Raw genomic sequence first — 24,444 nt, forward strand, 5'->3', positions numbered from 1 at the left:
TGATGCATGGGCATTCTTCTTTTTTCTTTTTTACTTGATTTATGACTCCATTAAAATAATAGACTGTGTATCTCATCTTCATATCAAAACTATTGCTGTTTTTCATGAGACTTGATAAAAAAGCTTTATTTAGGAGTCATTGGCCCACTTATTGCCAGCCCCAGACTTTTCTAACCACTAAAACGCAGGTAAACACATTACTATTTGTCATACCCTTCCAGAAAGATACTGCTTCCAGTGAGTTTCCTTGGAATGCAAGATTAACTCCTAACGTGAGGATCACTGGAAAAGTACATTACTCTTCAGACCTGCCATTATTTCTGAAAGTATTCAGCTTGCTACCTCTGACACTTGACCTTTAAACAACACAGCTTATTTATGAAACACATCACAGAAATCAGAGGAAAGTCTCAAGTATTTACATAACACCTTTAGCAGCAATAAAGCCAGGTAGCAAAGCACCTGCCCTGCTCTCCAGCACATTGCTCCAGCCCATCTCACCCCAGCTACAGAAATCAAACCCTTCTAAACTGTGCTGTAAGCCACATCACCAAAACAACTAAAGGTCAAAAAAGTTTAGCCTGTATCAATATAGGGAAAAGCAATAACTTCAGAAACCAAGAGTACCTTATTGGATTAATTTCAACAAGTCATATCAGAGGGGGTTTAGGAAAAGAAGCGTTTTAGGAAAAGAATGTAAGGGTCATCATAGGCTTGATGCACCAAGGGAGGGGTGGGGAAAATAAAAGGGCAACAAATCAAACAAACACACACACAACTCAAAACACAGAAAAGATAAAATTATCTGCAACAAAGGTACTGGAATGAGATATGGAAGCTACAGGCTGAGTTCCCAACCAAGGAAACAAGCACCAAGCAAGGAAGCCTCAGGTTGAGCCTTACGAGCTACATATGCTCCTCAATATAAAAGCTGAGGAACTGCACTGGTTGGTGCTACTTCACATGGGTAATTATTAAGAGGTGGATGCCGTTAAGGTTCTTGCCTTTTCCTGATTCACAGCAACTTGCTCCCACCAGAGGTTCCTATCCCAAAGTGCGGATGATCCATGCATTTGCAAAGTCATGACCTGTGAAATTATTTGCGTATGTGCTCTCTGCAGTTTTCTTTGAAGAGGAGCAAGCAGAATCAAGGTGTAGAGAGGAAGAAGAAAGGAAATTGGCTCTGCCATCAGATATTCAAAACACTGAATCACACATACAGATCATTCACCTGCAAAATGGGGTCATGTCTGTTGCACAAGAAGTCATTACTTGTAAAAATGAATGTCAGTGAAGGATCAAGTCCATTTCCTGAAACATCCTGGAGTTGTTCCTATCTTTGTCAAGTTGCAGGTACAGTACCCCAAGAATTTGAGCTGAATTCCCCAAATAAATAACGAAGGCTTATGAGGCTGTGCAGAAAAAAAAAATAGACAGCTTCTTATTAAACAGAGTGAACATAATGAGGCAAAGTATGCTGCTATGGATGCTGAGATTAAATAAAAAGCAAGCTGCCCGTGCTACCTCAGCCAGAGCACAGAGCAGATCCTCCACACTGTACTAGAAACAACAGGGAAAGTAAGAACATGTTGTTGGTGCAGATTTTAAAAAAATAAACACACACACCCCCACACCACACATAATACAAATTTTAAGGCCAGATATTCAGAAGACACACAGATATTTAACTCCTTCTAATTTAAAGCCCCATAAAACTTATAAATACAATCACTTAGTAGCTATTATGCTTAAAGTTTCCAACAACTTCAAGAGCAAGTCTAGGTGCATGTAACGTTCTCAGGTGAAGTGGTTTAAGAGGCTGTTGAGAGTATCTTCCACCTTTAACTTCTTTTACCTCTGCACTTGCTGCAGCTTAAAGGCAACTCGCTCCACAGTTCTGGGTGATGCATGTGCCAGTTTATGTACCTCAAATATTACACAAAGGACTCACAAGTGGAGAGATGGGGCAATAACAATTACTGTACCTTAAATCTAATCTCTATGAGAAATAATCACTTATAGAAATTGCCTGATATGTACAAAACCAAAAGAAAACAAAAACCACTAACAAAATAAAGCATAGAGTTTTTCTATTTAAATAAATTCTAAAACCCGTGCTGAGCCACCCTTTTTATTTTAAGGCTGACAATAAAATGTTTTCCTTTACAGAAAAGCACTTTACACACCTTCATATAACACAATGGTCAGTACAGAAGCAAAGCAGTTTGCTTTTTATGATTCCCCCAAAGCACAAACAGAAAGCTCCAAAATAAGGGGAAAAAAGTGAAGAAACAAGGAAAATGTTAATTATTCAGCTACTCAGTAAGCAACACTTGCGGTTCTGCTGCTTAGCCTCCCCCATCAGCCTCATTTTCCTACTATAAGAGTCCAGCTTTTGTGCTTTTAAAATCTACTGTGGGTTCACAAATAGACCAGACTCATCTCAGCAAGGAAAAACTAAAACTAATCAATTTTTCAGCTTTGTCAGATCTGTTGTCTGGTGTGACTGGTTGTTCTTTGCACAGTAAATCCAGCAATTCTAGGATGAATTTTCTTTGAACCTGTCCTAAAGCTAAACAGGTGTTTTCAGGAAACTGAACCTGCACAGAAACTGCTTTGTTGCCTGAGGCTGCACTAAACTATTCAAGTGACAGAAATGAGTAAGAGGTTACAGGGCGGAACAGAGAAATTCATATATGTATATATATCCCCCTCAAAAGTTACAACAATAAACAGAAAAGCAGATAATCTTTTAAGAGTGAGACACACAACAAAAATCTACAGAATAGTAAACTGAGGCAAAACCAAGTCATTTGCATATAATGTTTCTATGGAAATTGACATTTCCCACCACAGAGGATGTTAGACTTCCAGCTTTCAAATTCAGAGGGAAAAACAGAGACAGCTGCCTGATCATCTTCTAATGTTAAGTAATTCCTCACCAACTGCATAATCAGCATCCTCAATACAGTAACAGGTAGAAATTCTGACTCCACAAAAAATAAATGAAGAACTTATGTTAATTATTAGGTCTGGGTGTGGTCATTCATAACCTTTCCAATGTCTACTTTTTCATGAAGCAAACTAATTGTCATGGAAGCTAGAGAATCCATAGTTCTTTCTTTAAAGTAAAGAAAAAAAATCACAACACACACACACTTAAAATATAGTACTAGTAACAGTAGCATGCAAAAATAATAAAACTCGCATAAAACAAATGTTATTTTTTTGAAAACTACCTATTAGAATTACTTAGAAAAAAACTTTCCAAAATGGGTGTTCTAACACAAAGGTTTTAAAACCCAGAATCAATTTTCTGTGAAGACTCACAGTAAGAAACAAGTTCACGTATGCTATCAACTGCTCTGTTATTGCGGAATGTTACTTTAGTTTCTCTTACTAACAGAAGCTGTCATCACAACCTGTTTAAAGTAAAACACAAGACCAGAGCTCAGCCAGCTCTTGCTTTAGGAGCAGCACACAGGGCGGATGGGGATGTTTCGGCCCATGAATGCTGCTTAATACAGCTACGCAAAACTCCCATCATCAGCTCATAACATTTTCTAAGTCATTATCAGATAGCATTGATAACACCTGTGATACACTGATGATGCACACATCAGATATTATATGGAAACTTTGAACAATTTCTCCTTTGAAGGGCACCAACCTGAGAACCTTGGAGAATGACTTTCTGAATTTTAAAAGGAGATTGAAGGAAACATGGTACCTTTTTCTCTTCAGCAGATCAGTGGGGACTGAAGTCTTAATTATATTGTAATTTCTTCTATTAAATCAATTTAAGTGGCTAATACTGAATTATTTTTTGTGGCATGTCACAGGGGAGCATAAAAGGAACAGCAGCCACTACTCCAAGACTTAAAAGGATGTTTTTCCTCAAGACACCACTGAAACTGGGCAAGATTGTAAGAGTACACAATCGTCATGTGAACAATGAGACATTGACTGACAGAGCAAGGTTCCTCAGAATTTCACCATCACACTAGTTACTATTTTAATAAAACAATTTTCTTTGCCATCCTCTTCATCCTCCTCTCTCATTACTCTCAACCCGTAACATACCCTGTCTACATAGTCATGCTGTATCCCAATGGCAAGGACAGCAGAAACACAGCACAACCAACTAAAATTTACCATGTATTTTATGTGAATGCTCATGCAACTCAATAGTTGAGAGCAAGAGCTACTAGCACTGACCATCACACAGCACATACAAGTTATCAAAAGAGCAGCAAAATTTCAGTATCTCTTGACTGCTAAGCTGAGAGTAACAGTCTGGAGTTCCTTCTTCTCCCCCTCCACACTAGACTAAAAAAGAGAAAGCCAAATCAACATTTTATTTCCAATTTTTGCCTAATCTTGCAAAATTTTCAGGGAAAAAAGAACAGTAATCCTGATTAGATTTAGCATGTCAAAGAATAAACATGTTCCGAACTATACGGAAGAATTTATTTTTAAAAATTAAAACTTCAGAACTCTCATTTCCTTCTTTGGCATGTCAGCATTATAAATGTGTGTTTAACATTATGCATTTCAGAATTCAAGCATAAAACCCACAGAAATATTTTATATTACCCGCATGCCCCAGGTTCCATGACACTCTCTGCTTCTCTGGAAAAACCTAATACATGCCACAAGCTGTTGGGTCTCTTTTTGGTTTGGGTGGGCTTTTTGTTGTTGGTTGGTTGGGGTTTTTTGTTTTGCTTTGTTTTTTTAATTTAAAAAAGAAAAGAAAATAAAAAGTCCTTCAGCCAAGTCATTGCAAACTCCCTCAAAGAGCTAATGAAACTTTGCCTGATTAAAGATTACAAAACCATGCTTTCCTCAGAATTAATGCAACATGCCAGGTCTTATTTTGTCATTTTGAGAACCATGCCAACAGGAGTACAAGTACCATTGTCAACAGCTTCTCATGAAACCTAATGCTTATGGGAAATACTGACACCTCAGACAACACAGAGTGGCAAAAATCACTTTTAATGGGTAATCAACCCAGTGTGTCAACAGTATTTACATGGTGCCAAGAGTGCTGAATTTTGAGAAATAGAATACGTAAGAACAGAACTCCAAGAACTTTGGAGCAGACAAAAAAAAAAAAAAAAAGATTAATGTTAAACTGATAAAAAATTAGGATAAAACCAGAACAGACAGCAATGGCAGGAAACTACCTATACCAAACATTTATCCAGAACTGAGACTCATGCAATCTGATCTATATACTACACAAACTGAGGGGTCTCTGGTGTTATTTGCTTTCTTAACTACAGAACTACAATTTTCAACAAAGTTTTCAATGACTAAAGAAAATGTAGGTAAACTGACCAGATATAAACACCACAAAACAAAACACAGCACTGTCAGTGATTTACAGGTGTAATTAACTTACTTTTAGGCATTGGCTTTCAGTAACACTCAGTGTTGGGGCCCGGAACTGTCATAGATAAAGACCTATAACATGAAAGTGCATACTCTACTCTTCCTGTTCCTTTTTAAAAAAATACAAACTTTTGAATAAAACATTTCAGAATACACTGAAATGAAATGAAGAGCAACCACAACAGTCCTAATAATGAACAGTAGAGTAGTACAGTCACACAAAAATATCTTTAATAGCAAGTTATTTTCTTTCCTATGTCTTTACAGCAATTTGATTCCCTCTGCAAAGCTTAGAAGTTATCTTGGGGAAAAAAAAAAAATAGAAATAGAATATTTATCCAGGTGTAATCATTGACAAGAATTTGCAAATCACTGCATCATAACAAATAGATCTCATTATTAAAAAACAAACAAAAAATACAAGAACACATATGACCAATACATTACTATCCAGAAAAGATGAGAGAGGTGATAATTTTTTCAGTAACAAAAATCCCCATCTTCTCCAGCGAGTATCAACACAGCAATGGCAAGTACCATGTCATTTTGTAACAGCAATCAAGCAATGAGCGTTAGCAAATTCCCATGGAAAGTGTCTAGGACACTCCAGAGACATTCAAAACCTGCCTGGACACGTTCCTGTGTAACCTCATCTGGGTGTTGCTGCTCCAGTGGGGGACTGGACTGGATGAGCTTCCAAGGTCCCTTCCAATCCCTGACATTCTGTGATTCTGTGACATCAGAGTGAGACGAAATAGAAGAAAAGATTATTCTAAGGAACTCACTAAAAGTACCAAATGTTGCAAAGCACACCCTTATTTCTAACACTGGGCATTAGAAGCATCTCAAGCTCTGAGCATCCTACACATCCACCATCCTTTTGTGGAAGAATAAACAAACCCAAAAAAACCCACAACACACCATGCAAAGAGATACCCTAAAAACATAGAGCCTGACCTAACAGTCTTCTCAAATTGACGGGAAATCTGTTGCCCTTGATGGTCTGAAAGATCAAATGACAAAGTTGAGACACCTCAACAGTTCTGCAACTACTCCAGGCCCAAGGTGTAACTGCACAGTTTGGAGACTGAAAAGAGTCACCTTCTGTAAGGACTCAGTGCTGCAATGTGTTCAACACAGCCTGGGTTACAAACCTTCCAGAATAAGTTCAGAAGGTGCTCGCTCGCTTTGTGAACACACAGGAGGCCACATTTTCCCCATTTATCCTTGATCCAACTGCTGAAAGTAGAGAAGTAAAAATGCCTGGAGCACTAACAGCACAGTAAGAAGTGCTGTCTTCACGCACTGGGATTCCTCCTTCAAACACTGGCTTCGCTAAATGAAGAAGCGATGGACTAGGGGAACAGCAGCTTGCTGAGCCAGAACTTAGAAGACCTGGCTGCCATAGCAGCACTTTGCTTCTAGTTGATCAGTTCTCTTGAGGCATTAACTTACATTCCATTTTAAAGTGTGAAAACTGGACAGATTTGAGGGAGAAGCATGAGAAATCATAGCACTCTACAATGAAAGAGATAACTGGGCATAGAAGAGAGGATATTAAGTGTCCTAAGTAGGAGCAAAAGCAGCATAAGAAGCAGGGAGGTTTTATGATTTGGAAGATATCAACTTCACAAAACAAAAAATAATAAAGCTTATTCACTCTTGATTAATTATAGCTGTAATTTTAGTTTTCAGTTTTAGTTTCAGGAGTTCTGGGCACATAGCCAGAAGAAAAAAAAAAAAGTAATTCAACATTTATCATACTTTCCCAATCCCTTAAAACTTTTCTACTAGAAGAAGTGTTATTTTGCTGGTCAGACATTGTGTAATAGGTCAAAATGTGCTCTTTTTCTGCCCTCAGAACACAAGTCTTCACAGTTAAAAGTGATTATGCCATCTGTGTTCAACTGGAAGAATGTTGGACCGGTCCGCTCAGTCATGACACAAGGCAGCATTTGTTAGAACAATAAACAGAACACGATCACATTGACCACCTAAAGGACACATATAAGGAAAGCTCCTTCACCTGACCCTAGGGCCTGGGTCTCGCTGCTGCAGAGAAGGGAGGCGTGGGGAGAAAAGCAGCTCCTGTGGCCACTCACGTCCCATTGCAACAGAACCTCCCACAGCACCTTCTCTTTACCTGCCGTGCCGCTGGCAAAAGCGACAGTTGACTCGTTTGGCATGGATGCCTCTTCCACACAGGGCACAAGCCACCACCACCTCCCCAAGGGCACCCCCGGCCCCGGCTGGGCAGCCGGGTGTGAGTGAGGATGGAGGCGACTCAGCCCCCACCCAAGAGGGTTTCCAGCCTCCGTCCCACAGGCACGTCGCACGGGGGTCAAAACATGCCAGCCACATAAACCAAGCACACACAACACACCAACTTGTTACACGTTGAAGCACATTATACCGAACACCACAAGTGTTAACGTAACGTCATCACACGGTTGTTTTAAAATACACTTTTGCCGGTTTTATCCCAGAAGGCATAGATACGCGGCGATCCTCCCGCCCGGAGCCCCGGTGGCGGCGGGGAGAGGCGGCTCAGCGCGCCCGCTTCCAGCCTTCGCACTCGAGGGCAGAGCCGTCCCGGGGCTCCGCTCCCGGCGACCGTTAACGGCCGCGGGCAGCGCGAGCCACCCCCGCCCCGCAACCGCCGCCCGGAGCCGCCGTCGGTGTCGCCGCTCGCAGCCCCGGCGGGCGCTGGACCCGCTCTGCCCGGGGGCGGCCCGGAGGAGGGAGCGGAGGAGGAAAAGCAGAAGGAGCCGCCGGTCCCGCGGCCCTGCCCGCACCCCGCCCGACGGCAGCGGCGCAGGAGCGAGGGCAGCGCGCTCACCTGGTCTGTGCCGTCCCGTCCCGCGGGCTGGGAGCAGGAGGAGGAGGAGGAGGCCATGTTGCAGCGTTCCCAGGCACCTCGCCCAGCGCGGGGGCAGAGCCGGCCCGGGCTCACCCCCACCGGCGGGCGGGCCTGCCCCTGGCCGCCGCCGCCCCCTCAGGTGGAGCCGGGCCCCGCCGGTGCCTCCCATCCCGGGGCGGGCACGACGGGCTCCCGGCTGCCCCTCTCCAGGAGCCGCTGCCGTCCCGTCCCGTCGCTGGGCAGCGGCTGCGACCCCAATGACGTGCCTTGCTGCGGGGGGAGCGCCCCGAAGCCTCCCCCACAGGAAAACCGGGAGGACCACAGGTGCCGGCGGACTTCGGAGGGCCTGGGAGCCCCCACCCGCACCGCGGCTCACCTGGAACGGCGGCTGCTCCCCGCAAGAGCTCCGGGTGCGGGTTTGGGAAGCCCAGATGAAGTTTGTTACCCGCAATTGAAAAGCCAGCTCAATCCTCTAGCTTGGCGCTAATGAATTCCATGCTTACACCTAAAGGGTGGCTGCTGGTTTTCCCTAATGAGCACTACAGGTGTAGTGTATTCACTATAATGCAGATATGAAGTCGTTCAGGTGTGAAAGGCAACAGGCGAATATCTCACACACCCAGCGTAGCCGGGAGCTGCTGGACGGATAACGATTACCTGATACTCGTAAACTTGAGCCTGAGTGGGTCTCTCTGGGGTTTTTCCCTCCCCGTCCAAGCTGAAGGCTCTTCAAACCTCACACATGAGTTGCTGCATTGATTAAACCAGTAGTTTTCTTGTGCTTTTTCTTAGTATTTACACTTTTGAAAAGTCTGATAAAATATTTTAATTGATCTTGTTAAAGTGTGTTTTATAGCAGAACTTGAGCTTGTGAAAGTATTGTAAAAGCACTTATTTTTGTTTTAACTGAACTGGCTTTATCCCATCGTCTTACTTTTCCTCCCCAGTCAAAAGCCTGTTCTGGTGCACCAACTTAATTTCCTGTTTTCATTAGAACTTGATTTACCAATTAGCAGCCGTTAAATACAACAAATGTTATTAAGCACTAATTCACCTAGAAATATTGCTATAACAGCCCAATCCAGTTACTACCACAGGCCTTAGCCCTTTAGGTGCAATTTACGAACTGAATACCCAGCTGTGTAAATTGCCTACAGGTTTACACATCTTTGTGATACTGTGTAACCAATTGCTTGTCACTCTCTAAAGCGTATACTTTTTCCTTTGTATATAAACCCAAATAAAAATATTTAACCAAAGACATTGGCTGTGTTGGAGAAGTTAATTCCCCAGGATGTCTTTATCCCTCTTATTTTGGATGTGACTCATTTCCTCAGCCCACTCAGAGAACCAGGAGCCAGAGACAGGGAAAATAAGGATCCCAAGCTCCACGTTGGCTAAAAAAAAGGGGAAAGCACCTTTACTGATGAGGAGTTCTATTGCAGGCACTGGCAACTAGCAGCTCCGAGACTGGGACGTACGTTATTTTTATATGGTTCACATACCACAGCATCACTGCATACAGGAAAATTATAAAGACTCAAACAATTTGCAGATTATAAGAGAAAATAACACCTTAAGAAAACAAACAAACAAACAAAAACAAAACAGCCAAACGAACAAACCCACACACACACAAAACCACCACATTTTTACTTTAAGTGAAAAGTGTTTTGTAACTCCATTGACACAACTATTAGGAAGAGGAATTTTTAAACAAAGTGTGATGTGTACATGTAAATCCAGAGTCCATTTCTATAGGCTTACATACCTCACTTGTGTCACCTACTCTCTCATCTGAAAGAGTATACCTGCTTGTTTGGCAGCTGGAATGATAGCTGGAGGGAAGAAAAAGTTAACTTCCTTTACTTGGGGAGAAGTTTCAGGTCAGGCTTCCTGACGGAGGCTTGGAATTTACATGTGCTGTTGCAGTGTGTTTGATCTGATAGAACACTGTAGCAGGTGGTTGCTGTAAGGTGAAAAAGGATAAACAGATAAGGAGTGCAGAGAAAGCCTGGGCCTGCAGCAATTGAGGGGGGGGAAGTATTATTTGTTGAAATGAAATAGCTATATCAGCAAACAGATTTTTAGCAAGTGTAATTGTCTCTACCTGCTGATAGAGTTATATTGCTACAGCTGTATTGACAGGGCCTTAAGTGTGGACAAAGTCTAAGCCAGGGTTGTCAAACTCATTTTCACCGGGGGCCACATCAGCCTCACAGTTGCCTTCAAAGGGCTGAGTGTAATTTTAGAGCTGGACAAATGTAGGAGTAGTCACATTTATCCAGCCCTAAAATTACATTCATCCCTTTGAAGGCAACTGCGAGGCTGATGTGGCTTCCAGTGAGAATGAGTTTGACACCCCTGATCTAGAGAAACAGAAAGCACTTCTTTATTTCTTTCTCTCTCTCTTTTTTTTTTGTTTGTTTTTTGTTTTTTCCTCTGTCTTGGTACATAGACCCAGTTCACCTTTCTCATTTAATTACAATTATTAAAGTAAAATCCAGTTTGGGTGTGTTTGTATGTACCCAGCTGTGAGTCCCACAACAAAGGAAGAGCTCCAGTGACAGTAAAGTGTTCCCTACCGTGGGACAAGAGTTTGGCAAAGCCAGAGCTAAGGGAAGGTTTCAGAATTACGTCCAAGGATCACATGTATTTCAGCGCTGCTGGGGACTCTGCGCATCCCTCTGCTCGGTCCCACCAGCTCCCTGTGCACCATTCTCACTGCTGGCTGCTCTTCGTGTGCTGCCGAAAAGTTCAAGGGAAAACTTCCCCTGATTTCAAATTCAGCCCAGGTTTCCTGCAGGAAGATACCAGCCCACGAATAACCACCACACTGACGTTTCCCTCTATCTACAATCTCGTTCTTTGAAATGAAGGGGTGGTTTATATTTTCATTATGGTAATCATATCAATGTTTCATTTTTTAAAAGTGGTTTAGTGCATGCTGCACACTATGGTACAAAAAAACCCCATGACACTTAAAAATAATTTTAACATAAATACAAGTACTTTAAATGCATTTTGAATCTTTTTAGTCATGCTTTCAGGAGACAGTGACAATTATTTTTTCTTAGCATTTTCCATCCTTTTGCTTTATTTTCAAACAGTTCTCAGAAGCTTTTTGCTTTCTGGCATCCTGTCAAAATATTACTACAGGATAAGAGCAGTTCTTCCATGTTTCTTGATAGTACATAGGGAAGTTCCCTGCATAACAAGAAGCATTCAACAGGTTAAAAGCATCACCTGAGACATGTAGTAAGGAGATATCACCCGTCTAATATTATCTTGCTTTTCCAAATGTTACTAAATCTCTTCTACTGTACTTCTGCATTGTCATACTAACAAAATAAACTTTTGTTTTTAATAAATGTTAAAAGAGGTCAATTAATGTTTGTATTTATCCGCTTCTGAGTACAGTGAACACAACGTATTTTAGATACCCTCACTGGTATTCACAAACCAGCTGAACTTTTTTAATTACATCATTATGTAAAAGACAGAACACAGTTTCTCTTTTCCTTACAGTGATGCTATTGCTGAGGAGAATATGATTAATACATGCAAGACAAGATGATATTGACTTTTGCAGCTGCCCTCTACTCGGCATAGAAGGAGTTGTTCAGAGTATTAGGCTGGGTTCTTAGCCATGAATACAACTGTAATACTATAATCCAAGCTTGGCATTGTAGATCTGATCCTATATGCCTTGCACAAATAGCAATGCAGTTCAAGCAAGTGGAAGTTTTGGATGCCAAAGAGGCTTTAATATACATGCCCTTTGTCCATTTATATAAGCAAAATGGGAATTAATGTGTCATTGTAAGATAGACCCTCATTCCATTGCTGTTTGCCTCCAAGTTTTCCCTCAGTTTTGCACTTGAATCCATGTTTTGCTGTAAAGGGGTTCAGCAGTCCCAGGGATTCCCATGTCTGTACCTCTCTGTCCATCAGCGGGCTCACTGCTATTAATACTGTTCCTTCAAGCAGAACAGTAAATCCCCACAAACACAAAAGTCAATACAAATGTGCTGCTATTGCTCCTTTCAAGCAGCATCATTAGCTAAAGCAATGATCCACCCAAGATAAGCACAAGTCAAGAAGGAGACTTATATCCTAAGGATATGCAGACAACAGCAAGAGGGAGGGAAACATTGGGCAAGCAGAACTGTCAGACTGATATTTGGCAAATTACTTACATTTGCTGTGCCTTACAAGCAAGCTGGCCAGAGCTTACTGCTACACCGAGAGGGACAGAGAAAGCGAGCGTGGGGAGTGTGGCCGTGGAGCACACAGCACCTGTATCAGTGCGGGCGGAGCTGTGCCGTGAAGTGACAGGGACAAGCCGGAATCCACATGAGCTGCTTTCAGTCAATATCCACTGTCTCGGCCACTGAGCACTCCCAGCACACACCAAGGGCAAAGCAAACTCCACTGTTCTTGACGGAAACCATTGCACACAACATTCTCTGTTGCTACCAGGTGTTGCTGAACAGCTGCTAGTCCACCGAACATGGAGACTGTGACAAAATGATTCCCCTGAGCTGCTTTCCTGTGATGGAGCCGGCACAATCTGTGCGCTGGGGCAGAGTCACAAGGACCTGAAGGCAGGGCAGCTATGCTGGGCTTCGAGTGCAACGGCAATCAGACCTCCAAGACATCCACCTCCTGTGTTTTTTCTAAAGCTACGGGAAAAGGCTGAACTTGTCATCTCAGGCACCAGTCGAGGAGACAACCACCTCGCACGGATCACAGCGTTGTATGCTGCTGGCTTGTGGAACAGTCTCCTTGCACGTGAAACAGAAGAAAGGCTCCGGGGCTCCTGTGTAAGAGTGAGCTGTTCTCCTTTGACCAGCTTTCCTGCTGGGGCCTCCTGGTCTTCACCACTCAAAACTCATGAGGCACTGGGATATATGGATAAAGTTGTAATCTCAAAGAGTTTGAAAGCTCAGTGAGCACTCTGAGAATGAATGGTTAGTGTCCAACAGAAATGATTGAGCACAACTAAGAAATACTTCTGTTTATTTAAACTAAAGCTGGTTAAAACTGGAAAAAAAAAAAGAAAATGCCACTTTAAAGAAAATTCAGATCAGTGTATTCAGTACTTTCAGACACAGTATATTTTATACATATATATAATCCACATACATTTTAGTATAACTTATAGTACTAAACATTCATGATACTGCTAACCTTCCCCTGTCCCCCAAGTTAATTAAGGCTACTGTATGTCTGGGATTTCCCAGACATGTTTTCTGAAATAAAAGGTGGACTTTGGCCACCTTCCTATGGCCTCTGGGCAAGGATTAGTCCAGCAGAGTCAGCAGTAGTAGCTGCACTTCTGTGCCAGCTATAAAAAGCAATGCCCCCCAAAGCCATCGAGCCCTTGCAGCCCGGTGGTGCTGTCAGTGCAGGGTCAGGCCCAAGAGACACGTCACACAGAAGGACGTGTCAAACACCTCCAAGCCTGGGCTGTCTTGGCTCTGCTGGGTTCGTTACACACATGCAGGGAAGAGTTTCTCTATATCCGTGCAGCACAGCGTATGTCGGACTCTTTTCCTATGAATTGCACAAGATGTGAGGTCACATTTCTGCCTGGGATTTCCCAGACGTACAAAAGCCTTGTTCTAGGAAGGTAAATCTCCAGCAAGTGCTGGGAATACACAAATCAAGGTAAACAAAAAGCTGTGTGTGTGTGCACTGTTCTGAAAAGCTTCCCCAGGAGGGTGGGGAGGTGGAGAATTTTTAGCCCTGCAATGTCTGTGTGTCGGTGTGGAGTTGCTGGACAGGCTGCCTCTCGCCTTTGCTGACGGCCAGGGAAGAGAAGGAGGAAGCGCAACATCAACAGTCCTGCCTGCTCCAGTCACCCTCCCAAATAAATGCTTTTGGGGAGGAGCTGTACATGTTTGCATCATCCAGCCTGCCCTGCTTACACTTGAGAGGGAGCAGCAGCGGCATCCTTCAGGTGGTGCAATGAAGTAAGAAAAAAATACAGTTACTTCAACAACGTGGAGCGATGCTCGTATCCCTCTCCTGCGGAGGCTGTAGGTTTCCACAGGAGCGTGCTGACCCAGCACTGCTGGTGCTGGTGAGAAACGGGTGCCAGAGCGGGCCGGCAGCGACACAGAACCCGCAGGGAAATCATCCGGTAGGGGAAAGACCTATACAACTAGAAGCACATTTGCTTTGCAAATCTGCTTAGCACTGAAGTTTCTCACTAATACGATTTTGCAAAATTTGGAATAGTATTTTCCCAGGCTTTTTTTTTTTTTTTTTTCGTATGTAAGTGTATTTTGTTACTATTTCCCTGGGTACCAATGGAGTGAGGCTGCAACTGCAAGAGCACTCCCTGAGCAAACCCTGGCAGGTGCTTCTCTAGTTCTATCTTCTTTCAGAAACTGTGATAGCACAGGGACTAACTGTTCTTAATCCTGGGGCAGCGATGCAGAATTTTAATTTGCCTAGAGATGTATGTCCCAGCTTCTGGGGAATTAAGTTACCCAATGATCTTTTATTAACGTGTGTACTTCAAAACCAGCTTCAAAAGTCACAGCAGTACTTCACAGATCAGCACCCTTGCAGCCAGAAATAATTAATTTACGTTTTGGCCGTAAATCCAAAAGACTTGCTTAATTAAGAAGGGCAGCTGAAGCCACAAGCCTAGATCGATCCAAGCACAATTATATTCCCTGTACCATGTAAATAACCTAACGTGTTATTTGAGCAGCAACCAGCTCACCCATTAGGGCTGTCCCAGCACACCCCATTGTGTCAGTGCCCTCCTAACTCGCCATTTGGGCAAAAAGGTTCCAGATTACAGGGAACTACCCGCCCGCCCGCCCGACCTTGCCCCATCCGCGAACCAAGAGAACGCCCGACACCATCCTCAGCTTCCCGCTCCCGGCCGCGCCGGTTCTACTGCGGAAAACAGAAAGCGCCGTTCGGCCTCGCTTTAGCGCCGCCGGTGCGGCGCGCGATGATTGGCCGGTTTGAATCATCCCGGCGCGGCGCCATTGGCGAAGCGCGGCGGCGCGCGGCTAGTTCGAACGCGCCGTGCCCGCCCCGAGCGCGTTTCGGGACATCTTTGCGGCGGCAGCGGCGGCTCCGGTGAGAGGCAGCGGGGGCCGGGGCAGCGCCGGCGGGGGAGGTGGGGGCTTCGGCCTGGGCAGGCCGGCACTGGTCCCGCGGGGGGGCTGGAGACTCGCTTTTCCGCGGCCGTTGGTGTCTGCGGCCGGGTAACGGTTGTTGGGGGGTTGTTATCCGTCCCCTGTCGCGCCCGGGCCAGCAGCGGGGCCGGCGGCGGGCAGGCCGGCGCGGGGGCCGCCCCTTGTCCGCTGCTGCTGTGCTTGGCCCTCGCTGCGGCGGCTGGGCTAAGAACGAGATCCCTCTCCCCCGTGGGGCAGCGGGCCGGGACACGGCGCGGCCCTGGTCCCTTCCCGGTTGGGGCAGGATCACCCTTGGCCCGAGCCCGGGGCAGGGAGGGGGGCAGGGCGCCCGCTGGGCTTCTCCCTTTGCCGGGCTCGGTACTGAGGGGTGGTTTCGAGGGGCTGTGACCTGTGACAGCGGAGCAGGAGCTGGGCCCAAGCGGCAGCGTGCTCCTGGCCTCGGCTGCGCCGCCAGCGGCTGCCGGGACTCGGGAGCTGGAGGTAGCTACGAGCCCCCTCGTTGCCCTTAACGCTTCCGAACTTGGTGTTAAGGCTCAGCTGAGCTCGATGAAGGAGGTTTAGAGCAGCATGGAAGGTGTGAAGTGCCAGTCCCACCAGGTGCTAATGCCACCTGGGATCTTGTGCCCATTAATGTAGTTTAGGTTTGTAGATGTGAAGATTGTGCTGTGTACTGAATCAAATGATACGAGGCTGGCATCCAGAACCCTGAGCCTTCTGTGTTGCGTCCTAGCTATATAAGACAAAACGAGCTTGCAAAGACCTGGTGTCATTTCGGTTACTCGGCCATCTTCAGGACAGCAACTGTTAACCCTCGTTGTTTTTCTGTTCATTTCAGGGATAACCGTAGCAATGGATGATTACACAAAAATAGAGAAGATTGGGGAAGGTAAGTATGGAGAGCTGTTTGAGCCCTATAACACTCCACGGTTTACCAGTTGCCATAGAAGCTCTGCGCGCTCCATTAGAGGAACTACTGAGATTCAACTAACTGGCAAAATAAGCTTGTGGTTAACTGCAGTAATTATCTCTAAATATAAATCTTCCAGGCTGCCCTTCTTTTGAGGATGACCTGGTCTATTTAAAATAACTGATCACTGTTGAGAAGTGTCTGCCTTCGTATATTGATGGCATAATGGGTGTAATTTTCCTCCAACAGGGGAAAAAAAGAAATGTTCTAAGGCCTGAAGCCAGCTCCTCCTTTCCTTTGTATATGAATTTGTGTACCACTTACTCCTGGAGTTGTACTGTGTGGTATACTTATTTTGCTTGAAGCTGCTGGTAGGGAGTAGTGGCTCGTGGATTGTTCTGCTTGGATTATATCCAGTCACTACACTTGTCAAGGGAAAGAGCAGATTGAAAAACTCTGTGGAGAAGTGAATTTTAACAATTAATTTACTATAGGGTGTGGAGAAGATTGCTTCAATGCAGACATTAGACACAAACTCCTTTTCACTGGAAATCCAGCCGATGTTCAATGTAGAAGTCCATGTGTTTTCTAATGCTTTAGCCTTATGCAGACCTGAGAATTTGTAGTATGGTACTCTAAGAAGGCGCTCTCTAAGGTAATTGCAAAAAGCATTGGGTTGGATCTTACAACAAAGCTTCCTAATTGAAGCCTTGTGAGTGGATCTTTCTTCCTGAAATAAACTAGTTAGTTGGAGCTTAATCTGAGGAATTAATGCTTCAAGAAGGGTGAAAAGAGAATACTGAGGATGTCTTGGGTTGAGGGTTCTACTTCTGTGAATGCCTAAAACACATTATTGATTTGAGATTTACTGCTGGTTCCAATTTTAACTTCTGCTGAGACCCACAGCACTACCCTCTCTCCTGCACTGAGGACTGTGCTACAGATGTTTCTGTAGGTCTGACCAGTGGAGTGATAGATCTCTGATTGCATGGGGAGCACTTTTTTTTCACAGCTAAACCTTTAACCTTTTAATATGATGTACCCATGGCAAAATTGTAACCCCTTGGGGATGGGATGAGGAGGTATAGTGAACTCGCCTGAAAGCTAATCGACCTGAAATACAACTAATACCTGATTTTACAGCTACATCTTTCAAATATTGAAGTTTCATGCTTAGGCTGCCAAGTACGCTGTCCTAACAAATGATACTGTTCATGGGTGGCATGCTTTAAACAAGCTACACTATTGCATGCGTAAACTGCCAAAACTAAGTAGTAGTTTATAATCAAGCCAAATAATTAAAGCAAAAATACTTGATTGCAAGGACTCTTGCCTATGTTAGTAATTCTTATTTGCAATGACTTACCTGTACCTGAAGCTGGTATTTCCTATATGCGTCTCACTGTCTTTTTGTTCAGGTACCTATGGTGTTGTGTATAAAGGTCGGCACAAAATCACAGGCCAAGTGGTTGCAATGAAGAAAATACGTCTAGAAAGTGAGGAGGAAGGTGTTCCAAGTACTGCTATCCGAGAAATTTCTTTATTAAAAGAGCTGCATCATCCCAATATAGTCTGGTATGCATATACTGCTATTTAGTCAAACTCTTCGAAGGACACTCATTCCCTTCAGATAAGAAATTATTCTTCCACCAATTTAGTAAGATGAGAGCTACTCTGCTTAACACAGTATCTGTTGTGAAGGAAATAGCTATAGTACGAAGTCTTGTGTTGATGCCAGTTTTCTAATTAAGATTTTTTTCATGCTGCCTCTTCCCATTCTAGGAATCTAACACATTTTTGTAATTTATGTAAATTGTCTTCAGAGCAGTTATTATCAGAAACACTGTACCTCATGAAAACTGGCCGAAGCTGTTACTTTAGTCAGTCTCAGAACTTTATTTGCCACATTGGAACAGACCATTTGACCTCAGTGTGCTTATGGGAGCCTCTGCCATTAATCACTTCCTTGCTGTTTCGTAGCAGAGATTTGTGTTGCTTTATGACACTGTCATAGCTTGCACATCAGAGCTGTGAGTGAAACTTCCATCAGTGACTAGCTGACTTGTAGAATTGATCACAACTATTGTCTTCCCCACAAAATATTTACTTGCCCTTTGATGCAGCAAAATACTTTCTCTAATGTACCTTAAAACTGGCCAGGTTCCAGCCATGTGATATCCCCATCTATGTATGCTTGGGCTTAGGAGCCCTTATCTATTAAGGATGAAGCAGAAATCTGCAAATCCTGCTGTGTCTACTAGGTTCTTATTACAATATTCTCTTAACCCCTCCTAGTTATTCAGGCTCTGCTATAATAAGCCAACTTAAAATGGAAGCTGGGTGTCAACACCCATAGTCTTTTTTTAAAAGCAACAGGATTTTTTCCTCAGACTTCCTCTGTCTGATACCAGGCATGAGGGAACGTAAGATTAAGAGGATGCAGATAGGGAGTTTATCTGACACTATATCAGATACACTTGATTTTTCCAGATGACAGGTAACTCGCTAAGTCTGTTGATATTTGAAAACTGGATGCTTTCTAAGGCTTTCTTAATAGGAACCTGGAACTGTCAGCTTGTATCCCTGTTGAGAGGTGAAATGTAACAATGTAACTGCGGGTCCATGCATTTTGCAATGGGGTTGATTGTACACTCTATTTTTAGTCTTCAGGATGTTCTCATGCAGGACGCAAGACTGTACCTCGTCTTTGAATTCCTTTCCATGGATCTCAAGAAATACTTGGATACTATTCCATCTGGCCAATATTTGGATCGTTCACGTGTTAAGGTAATGAGGACAATTTCTTAATATGAGAGGTGACCTAAGCTATAAGCAGCTTTTATTTTCAGTATAATTAACCCCTTGAGGAGAAATAAAAGGTTAAAGGAACAGCTGTGGATAATAAGATGAATGTCAGTTTTACTCTGAAATACCACTTCAAATTATTTTAATTACTGAAATTAAACTGCCTTAAACTAGGCCTTAGTTAAGTATTGTTTGCTTTATGATTGTTATTAACTCAGTATCTGCAAAGCTTTGGATCTTCATTTCCTCCTACAATGTGGAGAGCTAATGTTAAGGGAACAGCTTTATGTTGCAGAACACTGGCTTGTACTAAAGTTTACTTTTTTTTTTTTTCTACAGAGTTACTTGTATCAAATCTTGCAAGGTATTGTCTTCTGCCATTCAAGAAGAGTTCTGCACAGAGACTTAAAACCTCAGAATCTCTTAATAGATGACAAAGGAGTGATTAAACTGGCGGACTTTGGCTTGGCTCGAGCCTTTGGAATTCCAGTGCGGGTGTACACTCATGAAGTGAGTTGGAACATCCTCTTGGTGATTTGGATAGTGCTTACTAGCGTCCTGGTAATAACTGAATATGAAACAGCTAAAAAAAATATTACAGAACTTTTAAAGCCATAAACTAACAGTGTATAAAAAAAAAAAGTTACTTTGGTTTTGTTTCATTCAATGTCTTTCCATCTCCCTGACTGTGGGTTTACTCTAGGGTTCCGAAGCATCTTGTGAATCACGCTATTACCATAACAATAAGTCAGATGGGCCAGAACTTGTTGCTGTTGTCTTGTAAGGACATTTTTGCTTCACAAAGTACTAGAGTTTGAGGGCTGTAGCAGCTAGGTGCTTAAGGCTTCCTCCTCTTTTGGGAAGTACTGTACACAACTTGTTTGCAGTAGCAACTACTGCAAAGGAGTTTATTACACTTATTTGTAAATTAGTTTGAAACTAGTATTTTCACTAAAACTTCTTGTACTGGTTATCATTCTAACAAAAAAACCTGTGAATGCTGCTTTATAATGAATGAGCCATTGTGCTTGCAGTCAATTAGAGGACCTGATTCTATAAACTTACAAAAAAAATTTCCGTGTTGAATAGGTGGTGACGCTGTGGTACAGGTCTCCAGAGGTATTGCTAGGATCTGCTCGTTACTCTACTCCTGTAGATATATGGAGCATAGGAACCATATTTGCTGAGCTGGCAACTAAAAAGCCGCTTTTCCATGGGGACTCTGAGATTGACCAGCTCTTCAGAATCTTCAGGTATGTCAGGCTGAACCTTTCCTTGCTACTTGTGTAACATTGTACAACAGGGCTGTGCATTTAGGAAAATCATAGTGCCTTACAGATTTTGGACTAAACTGCTTGGTATTTTGCTTATGTTTGCACAGAGCTTTAGGAACCCCCAACAACGAGGTGTGGCCTGAAGTGGAATCCCTGCAAGATTACAAGAATACATTCCCAAAATGGAAACCTGGCAGCCTGAAAACACATGTCAAAAACTTGGATGAAGATGGACTTGATCTGCTGTCTGTAAGTAGTCCATCTTAAACTGCTAATTAAGAAACTCAACCGGTTGTTTCAAATACTCTAGCGTACATAGATCTGTACTAATCAGTCTTGGCAGGAATGAATGTATGGAGATCTTCAAACTGGATATGGGTTGTCATTCTTGCAGAACCGACACCTTGTGTGACATTCACTTATTTCATAGATAATATGTGACTAGACTACTTTTCATTAAGCAATTATGCCTCAGGTTTTTTTTATGCTAATAAGCCAGGTGCAATTTGCGAGTGAGATTGAGCTTTTACAAACAGGTTTAAGGGGAGGCTCCTGCCCACAAACTGTAGCTGTCCCTTTTCTGGTGCCAGCACTAATTGTAATGGGGCAGTATGACTGTTGATCCAGTTAAAATGTTTTTCCAGTTGGAAATGTTTTTCTCTTATGGTTGCATATGGATTAATCCTTGTAGCCTCATCTTGGTGAAGATTTCATGGTGGTCTTAAGTGACAAACAGTAATGGAAGTAGCTGAGTTTATTGGTTAGCTGAGAAACCAGGGACTTCGTTTAAGCCAGTCTGTAGTGTCTGTCCCAATTTGCCTTTACATTTTCAGCTGTGTTTGATTAACTTTTAATTGGTATATTTTGTGTCTAGTGTGAGTTTACTTTAGTTCTGTGGCTATGCAATTGAACTACCAGGCTAAGCTTTTATTTGGCAAGTTCTTCATCTGGCTTTTCCATTTAGTGCCCTTCCAGCTTATATGCAGCCACTGTGGACTAATTTAAATTACATCTTGGGTGTGATCTTAGATGCACCTATGTATAAAAATGTACCTTGGTAACTTATGCTTTGGTTCTCCTAAAGCTGCATTTATCCAGTGCAGACTTGCCTATGGGGATGAAACTGAAGCTGAAACTTCAGAACCATCTTGGTACGGGGGGAACCTTGTACAGCAATAACCTGTGTGGCTGGTTTGTTTTAAGCCGTCCCAAACAAAAATAGTTTACCCATATCAATATGGCAAAATACTCTGAGTAAAGGTGTTTTACCCAAGAAGCTCAAATGACTACATTTTCTCAATTTTGCTTTGTGAGAACAGAGCCACAGTTCAGACCTGCACAACAGTTAAACACATAGTTGTTTTGGCTGGCTCTCTGAGCCCTGTAGCAGTATTCTTTTACAGAGAGAACTGACTTGTGCTGGCGATAATTCCTCTGTGTCCACTGACAGCACTGTTATTAAATCAGTTTGAAGTAGTATTGTTATTGATTGTATTTACAAATTAAAGTCAGTTGAGCAGGCAAGTGAATCTTGTTGATAGTCATTAGACCTACTAAGTACCCGTAGCTTAATTGTGGCTTCATTGTGCAAAACCAAGGTTTGGGGCTGCTGCTAACAAAGGCAAAAAATTACTAGTTCCTCAAATGGTGTTAACACAGTACTAATATCAAAGCATATCTTGTAAAATCTTGTGTAGTTTTGTCTTATATTAATAAATGTTGAAATTTTAGTTTCCTATTAGTGCTTGATGACAATCATATGGCTGAATTCCTAGACATCTGGAATCCATTTAAGTTTCCTATAGCTCTTTTAAGCCTGAAGCAGTAATATGATTTTAAAGGCAACAAAACTAACTGAATATTCCGTTCTGGAGCACAAGCTCAGATGTGTCAAGGAAAATGTCAGTTCCTCCTTCTAGACTATTGCAGATGGAAGCAGTATGTAAAACAGCTATCTTGGAAAAAGTGTTACATATTTTTGTGTTAAGACCAACTGCTTGAGTAAGGTTGTAAACTTAAGACCTTCATAAGCCAAAAAGACTTCCGTGGCCAGCATTTGAAAGCACTTGATGGCTGTCATCAAAAGCTTTGGTCTATCAGATGCTAATTCCCAGAAAAAGACTGTGTTCTTGGCTGCTCAGAGTAGAAACAGTCAATTTACCAGCTGAAGTGCTACAGTCTCAATGTCACAGCATCCCTTTTTTGGATAAATTTGACTCTTCTTGTCTAAGTCAATTTCAGAGAACCTTAGCTTCCAGTATCAGCTAGAGGATACTGTTGTTTTGGGGTATAACTAAAGGGAACCTGTCACTTAAGGTAAAATTGGACTACAAGGTTAAATCTAGACACAGTATTGCATTTGGCAGGCGTTCAGAGAATATAAATGCAAATTCAGTGGTTTAAAACAACTTGGAAGACTTGCTGTAGGATGATCTAAAGATAGTTAAATGTCAAGACTGAATACTGGGCACAGTAATACGGGTTAAGCTTTTTTTTTCCGGATGATAAGCTTGTGGGGATGGCAGAGAAGCAGCTGGTAGAATTCTGATTACTTGAATCTGAAATGTATTTTAAGGAGAAATAAGAGCAAAAAGACCCCTCAGACTTTGCTCATTTTAGATCTAGTAGAAAACTGCTAACCGCTTTCTCTTTTTTGGCCCCAGCTGTATGATATTAACTGTAGACTTTTTTTTTTTTAAAACTGCTGGTAAAACACATCTCTTGCCTGTGCTAGAAAGATCCAGAGGCTGTTTTAGTGGCTAGGGCATCCTCTGTATTTGCTCTTATCAACTTCATTATTGAGGTCTTCAGTTGAAGTAACTTACTGCAAAGAAACTCGGGTTTTTAAACTCTGGGTTTCTTCAGTTCCACCTGCTTGTTACACTACTTTCCTATTTGGATCTGGTAGCTGTGTGATCATTCATTCATTTTAACCGTAAATGACTGTACCAAACCAAGTTAAAGTAATTTTACATCACTTTCTTCAATGTCAGCTTAACAAAACAAGCATAGGGTTGCCTGTCCCTGTGAGCATTTTGGGCTTTAACAGCCAAAGCTTACTAATTTCTCTTAGTTGAGACACTGAGGCTAATTATTATTGCCACTTGATGCCCGGTTCTGGATTTAGTTCAGTGCATGTGGTACCCCAATGGGCTTGGTTGTTGAATGGGAAAATCTGTGCTCGCTTTCTGAGATTTTATGCATTGCTATTGACTTGTAGGTGGAAATGACCTCTCTGCCTATGAGAGAGCGCAGAACATGGAGGGGAAAACTTGTTTTTATGGTTACTTCATTATTACTGTGGTTAAATACCTATTAACATTATTTTCATTGTCATTTCGTAAGGGAGTAAATATGTTTCCTTTTTCTTCCAGAAAATGTTAATTTATGATCCTGCAAAAAGAATTTCTGGCAAAATGGCCTTGAACCATCCATATTTTGATGACTTGGACAAATCCACTCTTCCTGCTAACCTGATTAAGAAATAACAGGCCTTTGGACTAAATGAGCCAGAGTGAAATAATTGTGATTATTTTTAATTTTAAGCCTGTCTGTAATGTGTATGTCTGTCTTTCTGCTCTAAAACTGTGGCTGTGTTTAGTTTGTTTTGGTTTAAGTGTTTTATAAATGTAAATATTAACCTATTAGTGCTGAGTTCAAATAAAATGCAAATGTTGCTGCCTTTAATGCAGTGAAGTTTCTAAAAATAAAGTTTTAAATCCAGTGAAGGACTGAATTTATTTCCAGACTATGGGTGCTCTACAAAAGGACTCGTTTTCCCTGGAATGTGCTGGTAAAGTTCCACTTGTCTAAAAAGGGTGGGTAACCTGTGCTACTAAGTTGTTGTTCCTGATATAGTCGGAAGATATTGCAGGAAATTCCTCTGAAGTTTGAGTTGTCTCAGTATAATGTCAGTTTAAAATTTTACTTGAGCATGGCAATCAATGTGCCAAAGGACATTCAAATGAGACATTTGAACTGAAGAGCTGCAGATTATTATGTAAGGCAAGTAGATGGCCATGTTTGTTTTAGGGT

At 42.5% G+C, this 24,444-nt stretch overlaps 2 protein-coding genes across 6 annotated transcripts in view; one reads left to right on the top strand and one right to left on the bottom strand.

Moving 5' to 3' along the window:
- ANK3 (ankyrin 3) overlaps positions 1 to 8,386 on the bottom strand; it is a 357,522-nt gene extending 349,136 nt beyond the window's left edge. For 2 of the 4 annotated variants that reach the window (XM_065067824.1, XM_065067822.1), the window contains exon 1: positions 8,237 to 8,386. In XM_065067824.1, coding sequence (XP_064923896.1) covers positions 8,237 to 8,293 — 57 coding nt within the window. In that variant the 5' untranslated portion in view covers positions 8,294 to 8,386. The remainder of the gene's footprint in view (positions 1 to 8,236) is intronic. The other 2 variants (XM_065067826.1, XM_065067868.1) reach the window with 2 other exon arrangements.
- A 6,850-nt stretch (positions 8,387 to 15,236) lies between these two features.
- On the top strand, positions 15,237 to 24,132 carry CDK1 (cyclin dependent kinase 1). Of its 2 annotated transcripts, none has more exons than XM_065068620.1 (8): positions 15,237 to 15,364; positions 16,259 to 16,309; positions 17,749 to 17,905; positions 18,994 to 19,117; positions 19,475 to 19,645; positions 20,225 to 20,388; positions 20,517 to 20,658; positions 23,784 to 24,132. In XM_065068620.1, the coding sequence occupies exons 2-8, from the start codon at positions 16,273 to 16,275 to the stop codon at positions 23,895 to 23,897; spliced, it is 909 nt and encodes a 302-aa protein (XP_064924692.1). In that variant the 5' UTR covers positions 15,237 to 15,364; positions 16,259 to 16,272; the 3' UTR covers positions 23,898 to 24,132. The 2 variants fall into 2 exon arrangements, with proteins under 2 accessions (XP_064924692.1, XP_064924693.1); XM_065068621.1 differs by having other exon boundaries at positions 15,330 to 15,404.
- Positions 24,133 to 24,444: the final 312 nt, after the last annotated feature.

This window comes from Columba livia, chromosome 6, assembly GCF_036013475.1.
Source record: "Columba livia isolate bColLiv1 breed racing homer chromosome 6, bColLiv1.pat.W.v2, whole genome shotgun sequence".
NCBI lineage: Eukaryota > Metazoa > Chordata > Aves > Columbiformes > Columbidae > Columba > Columba livia.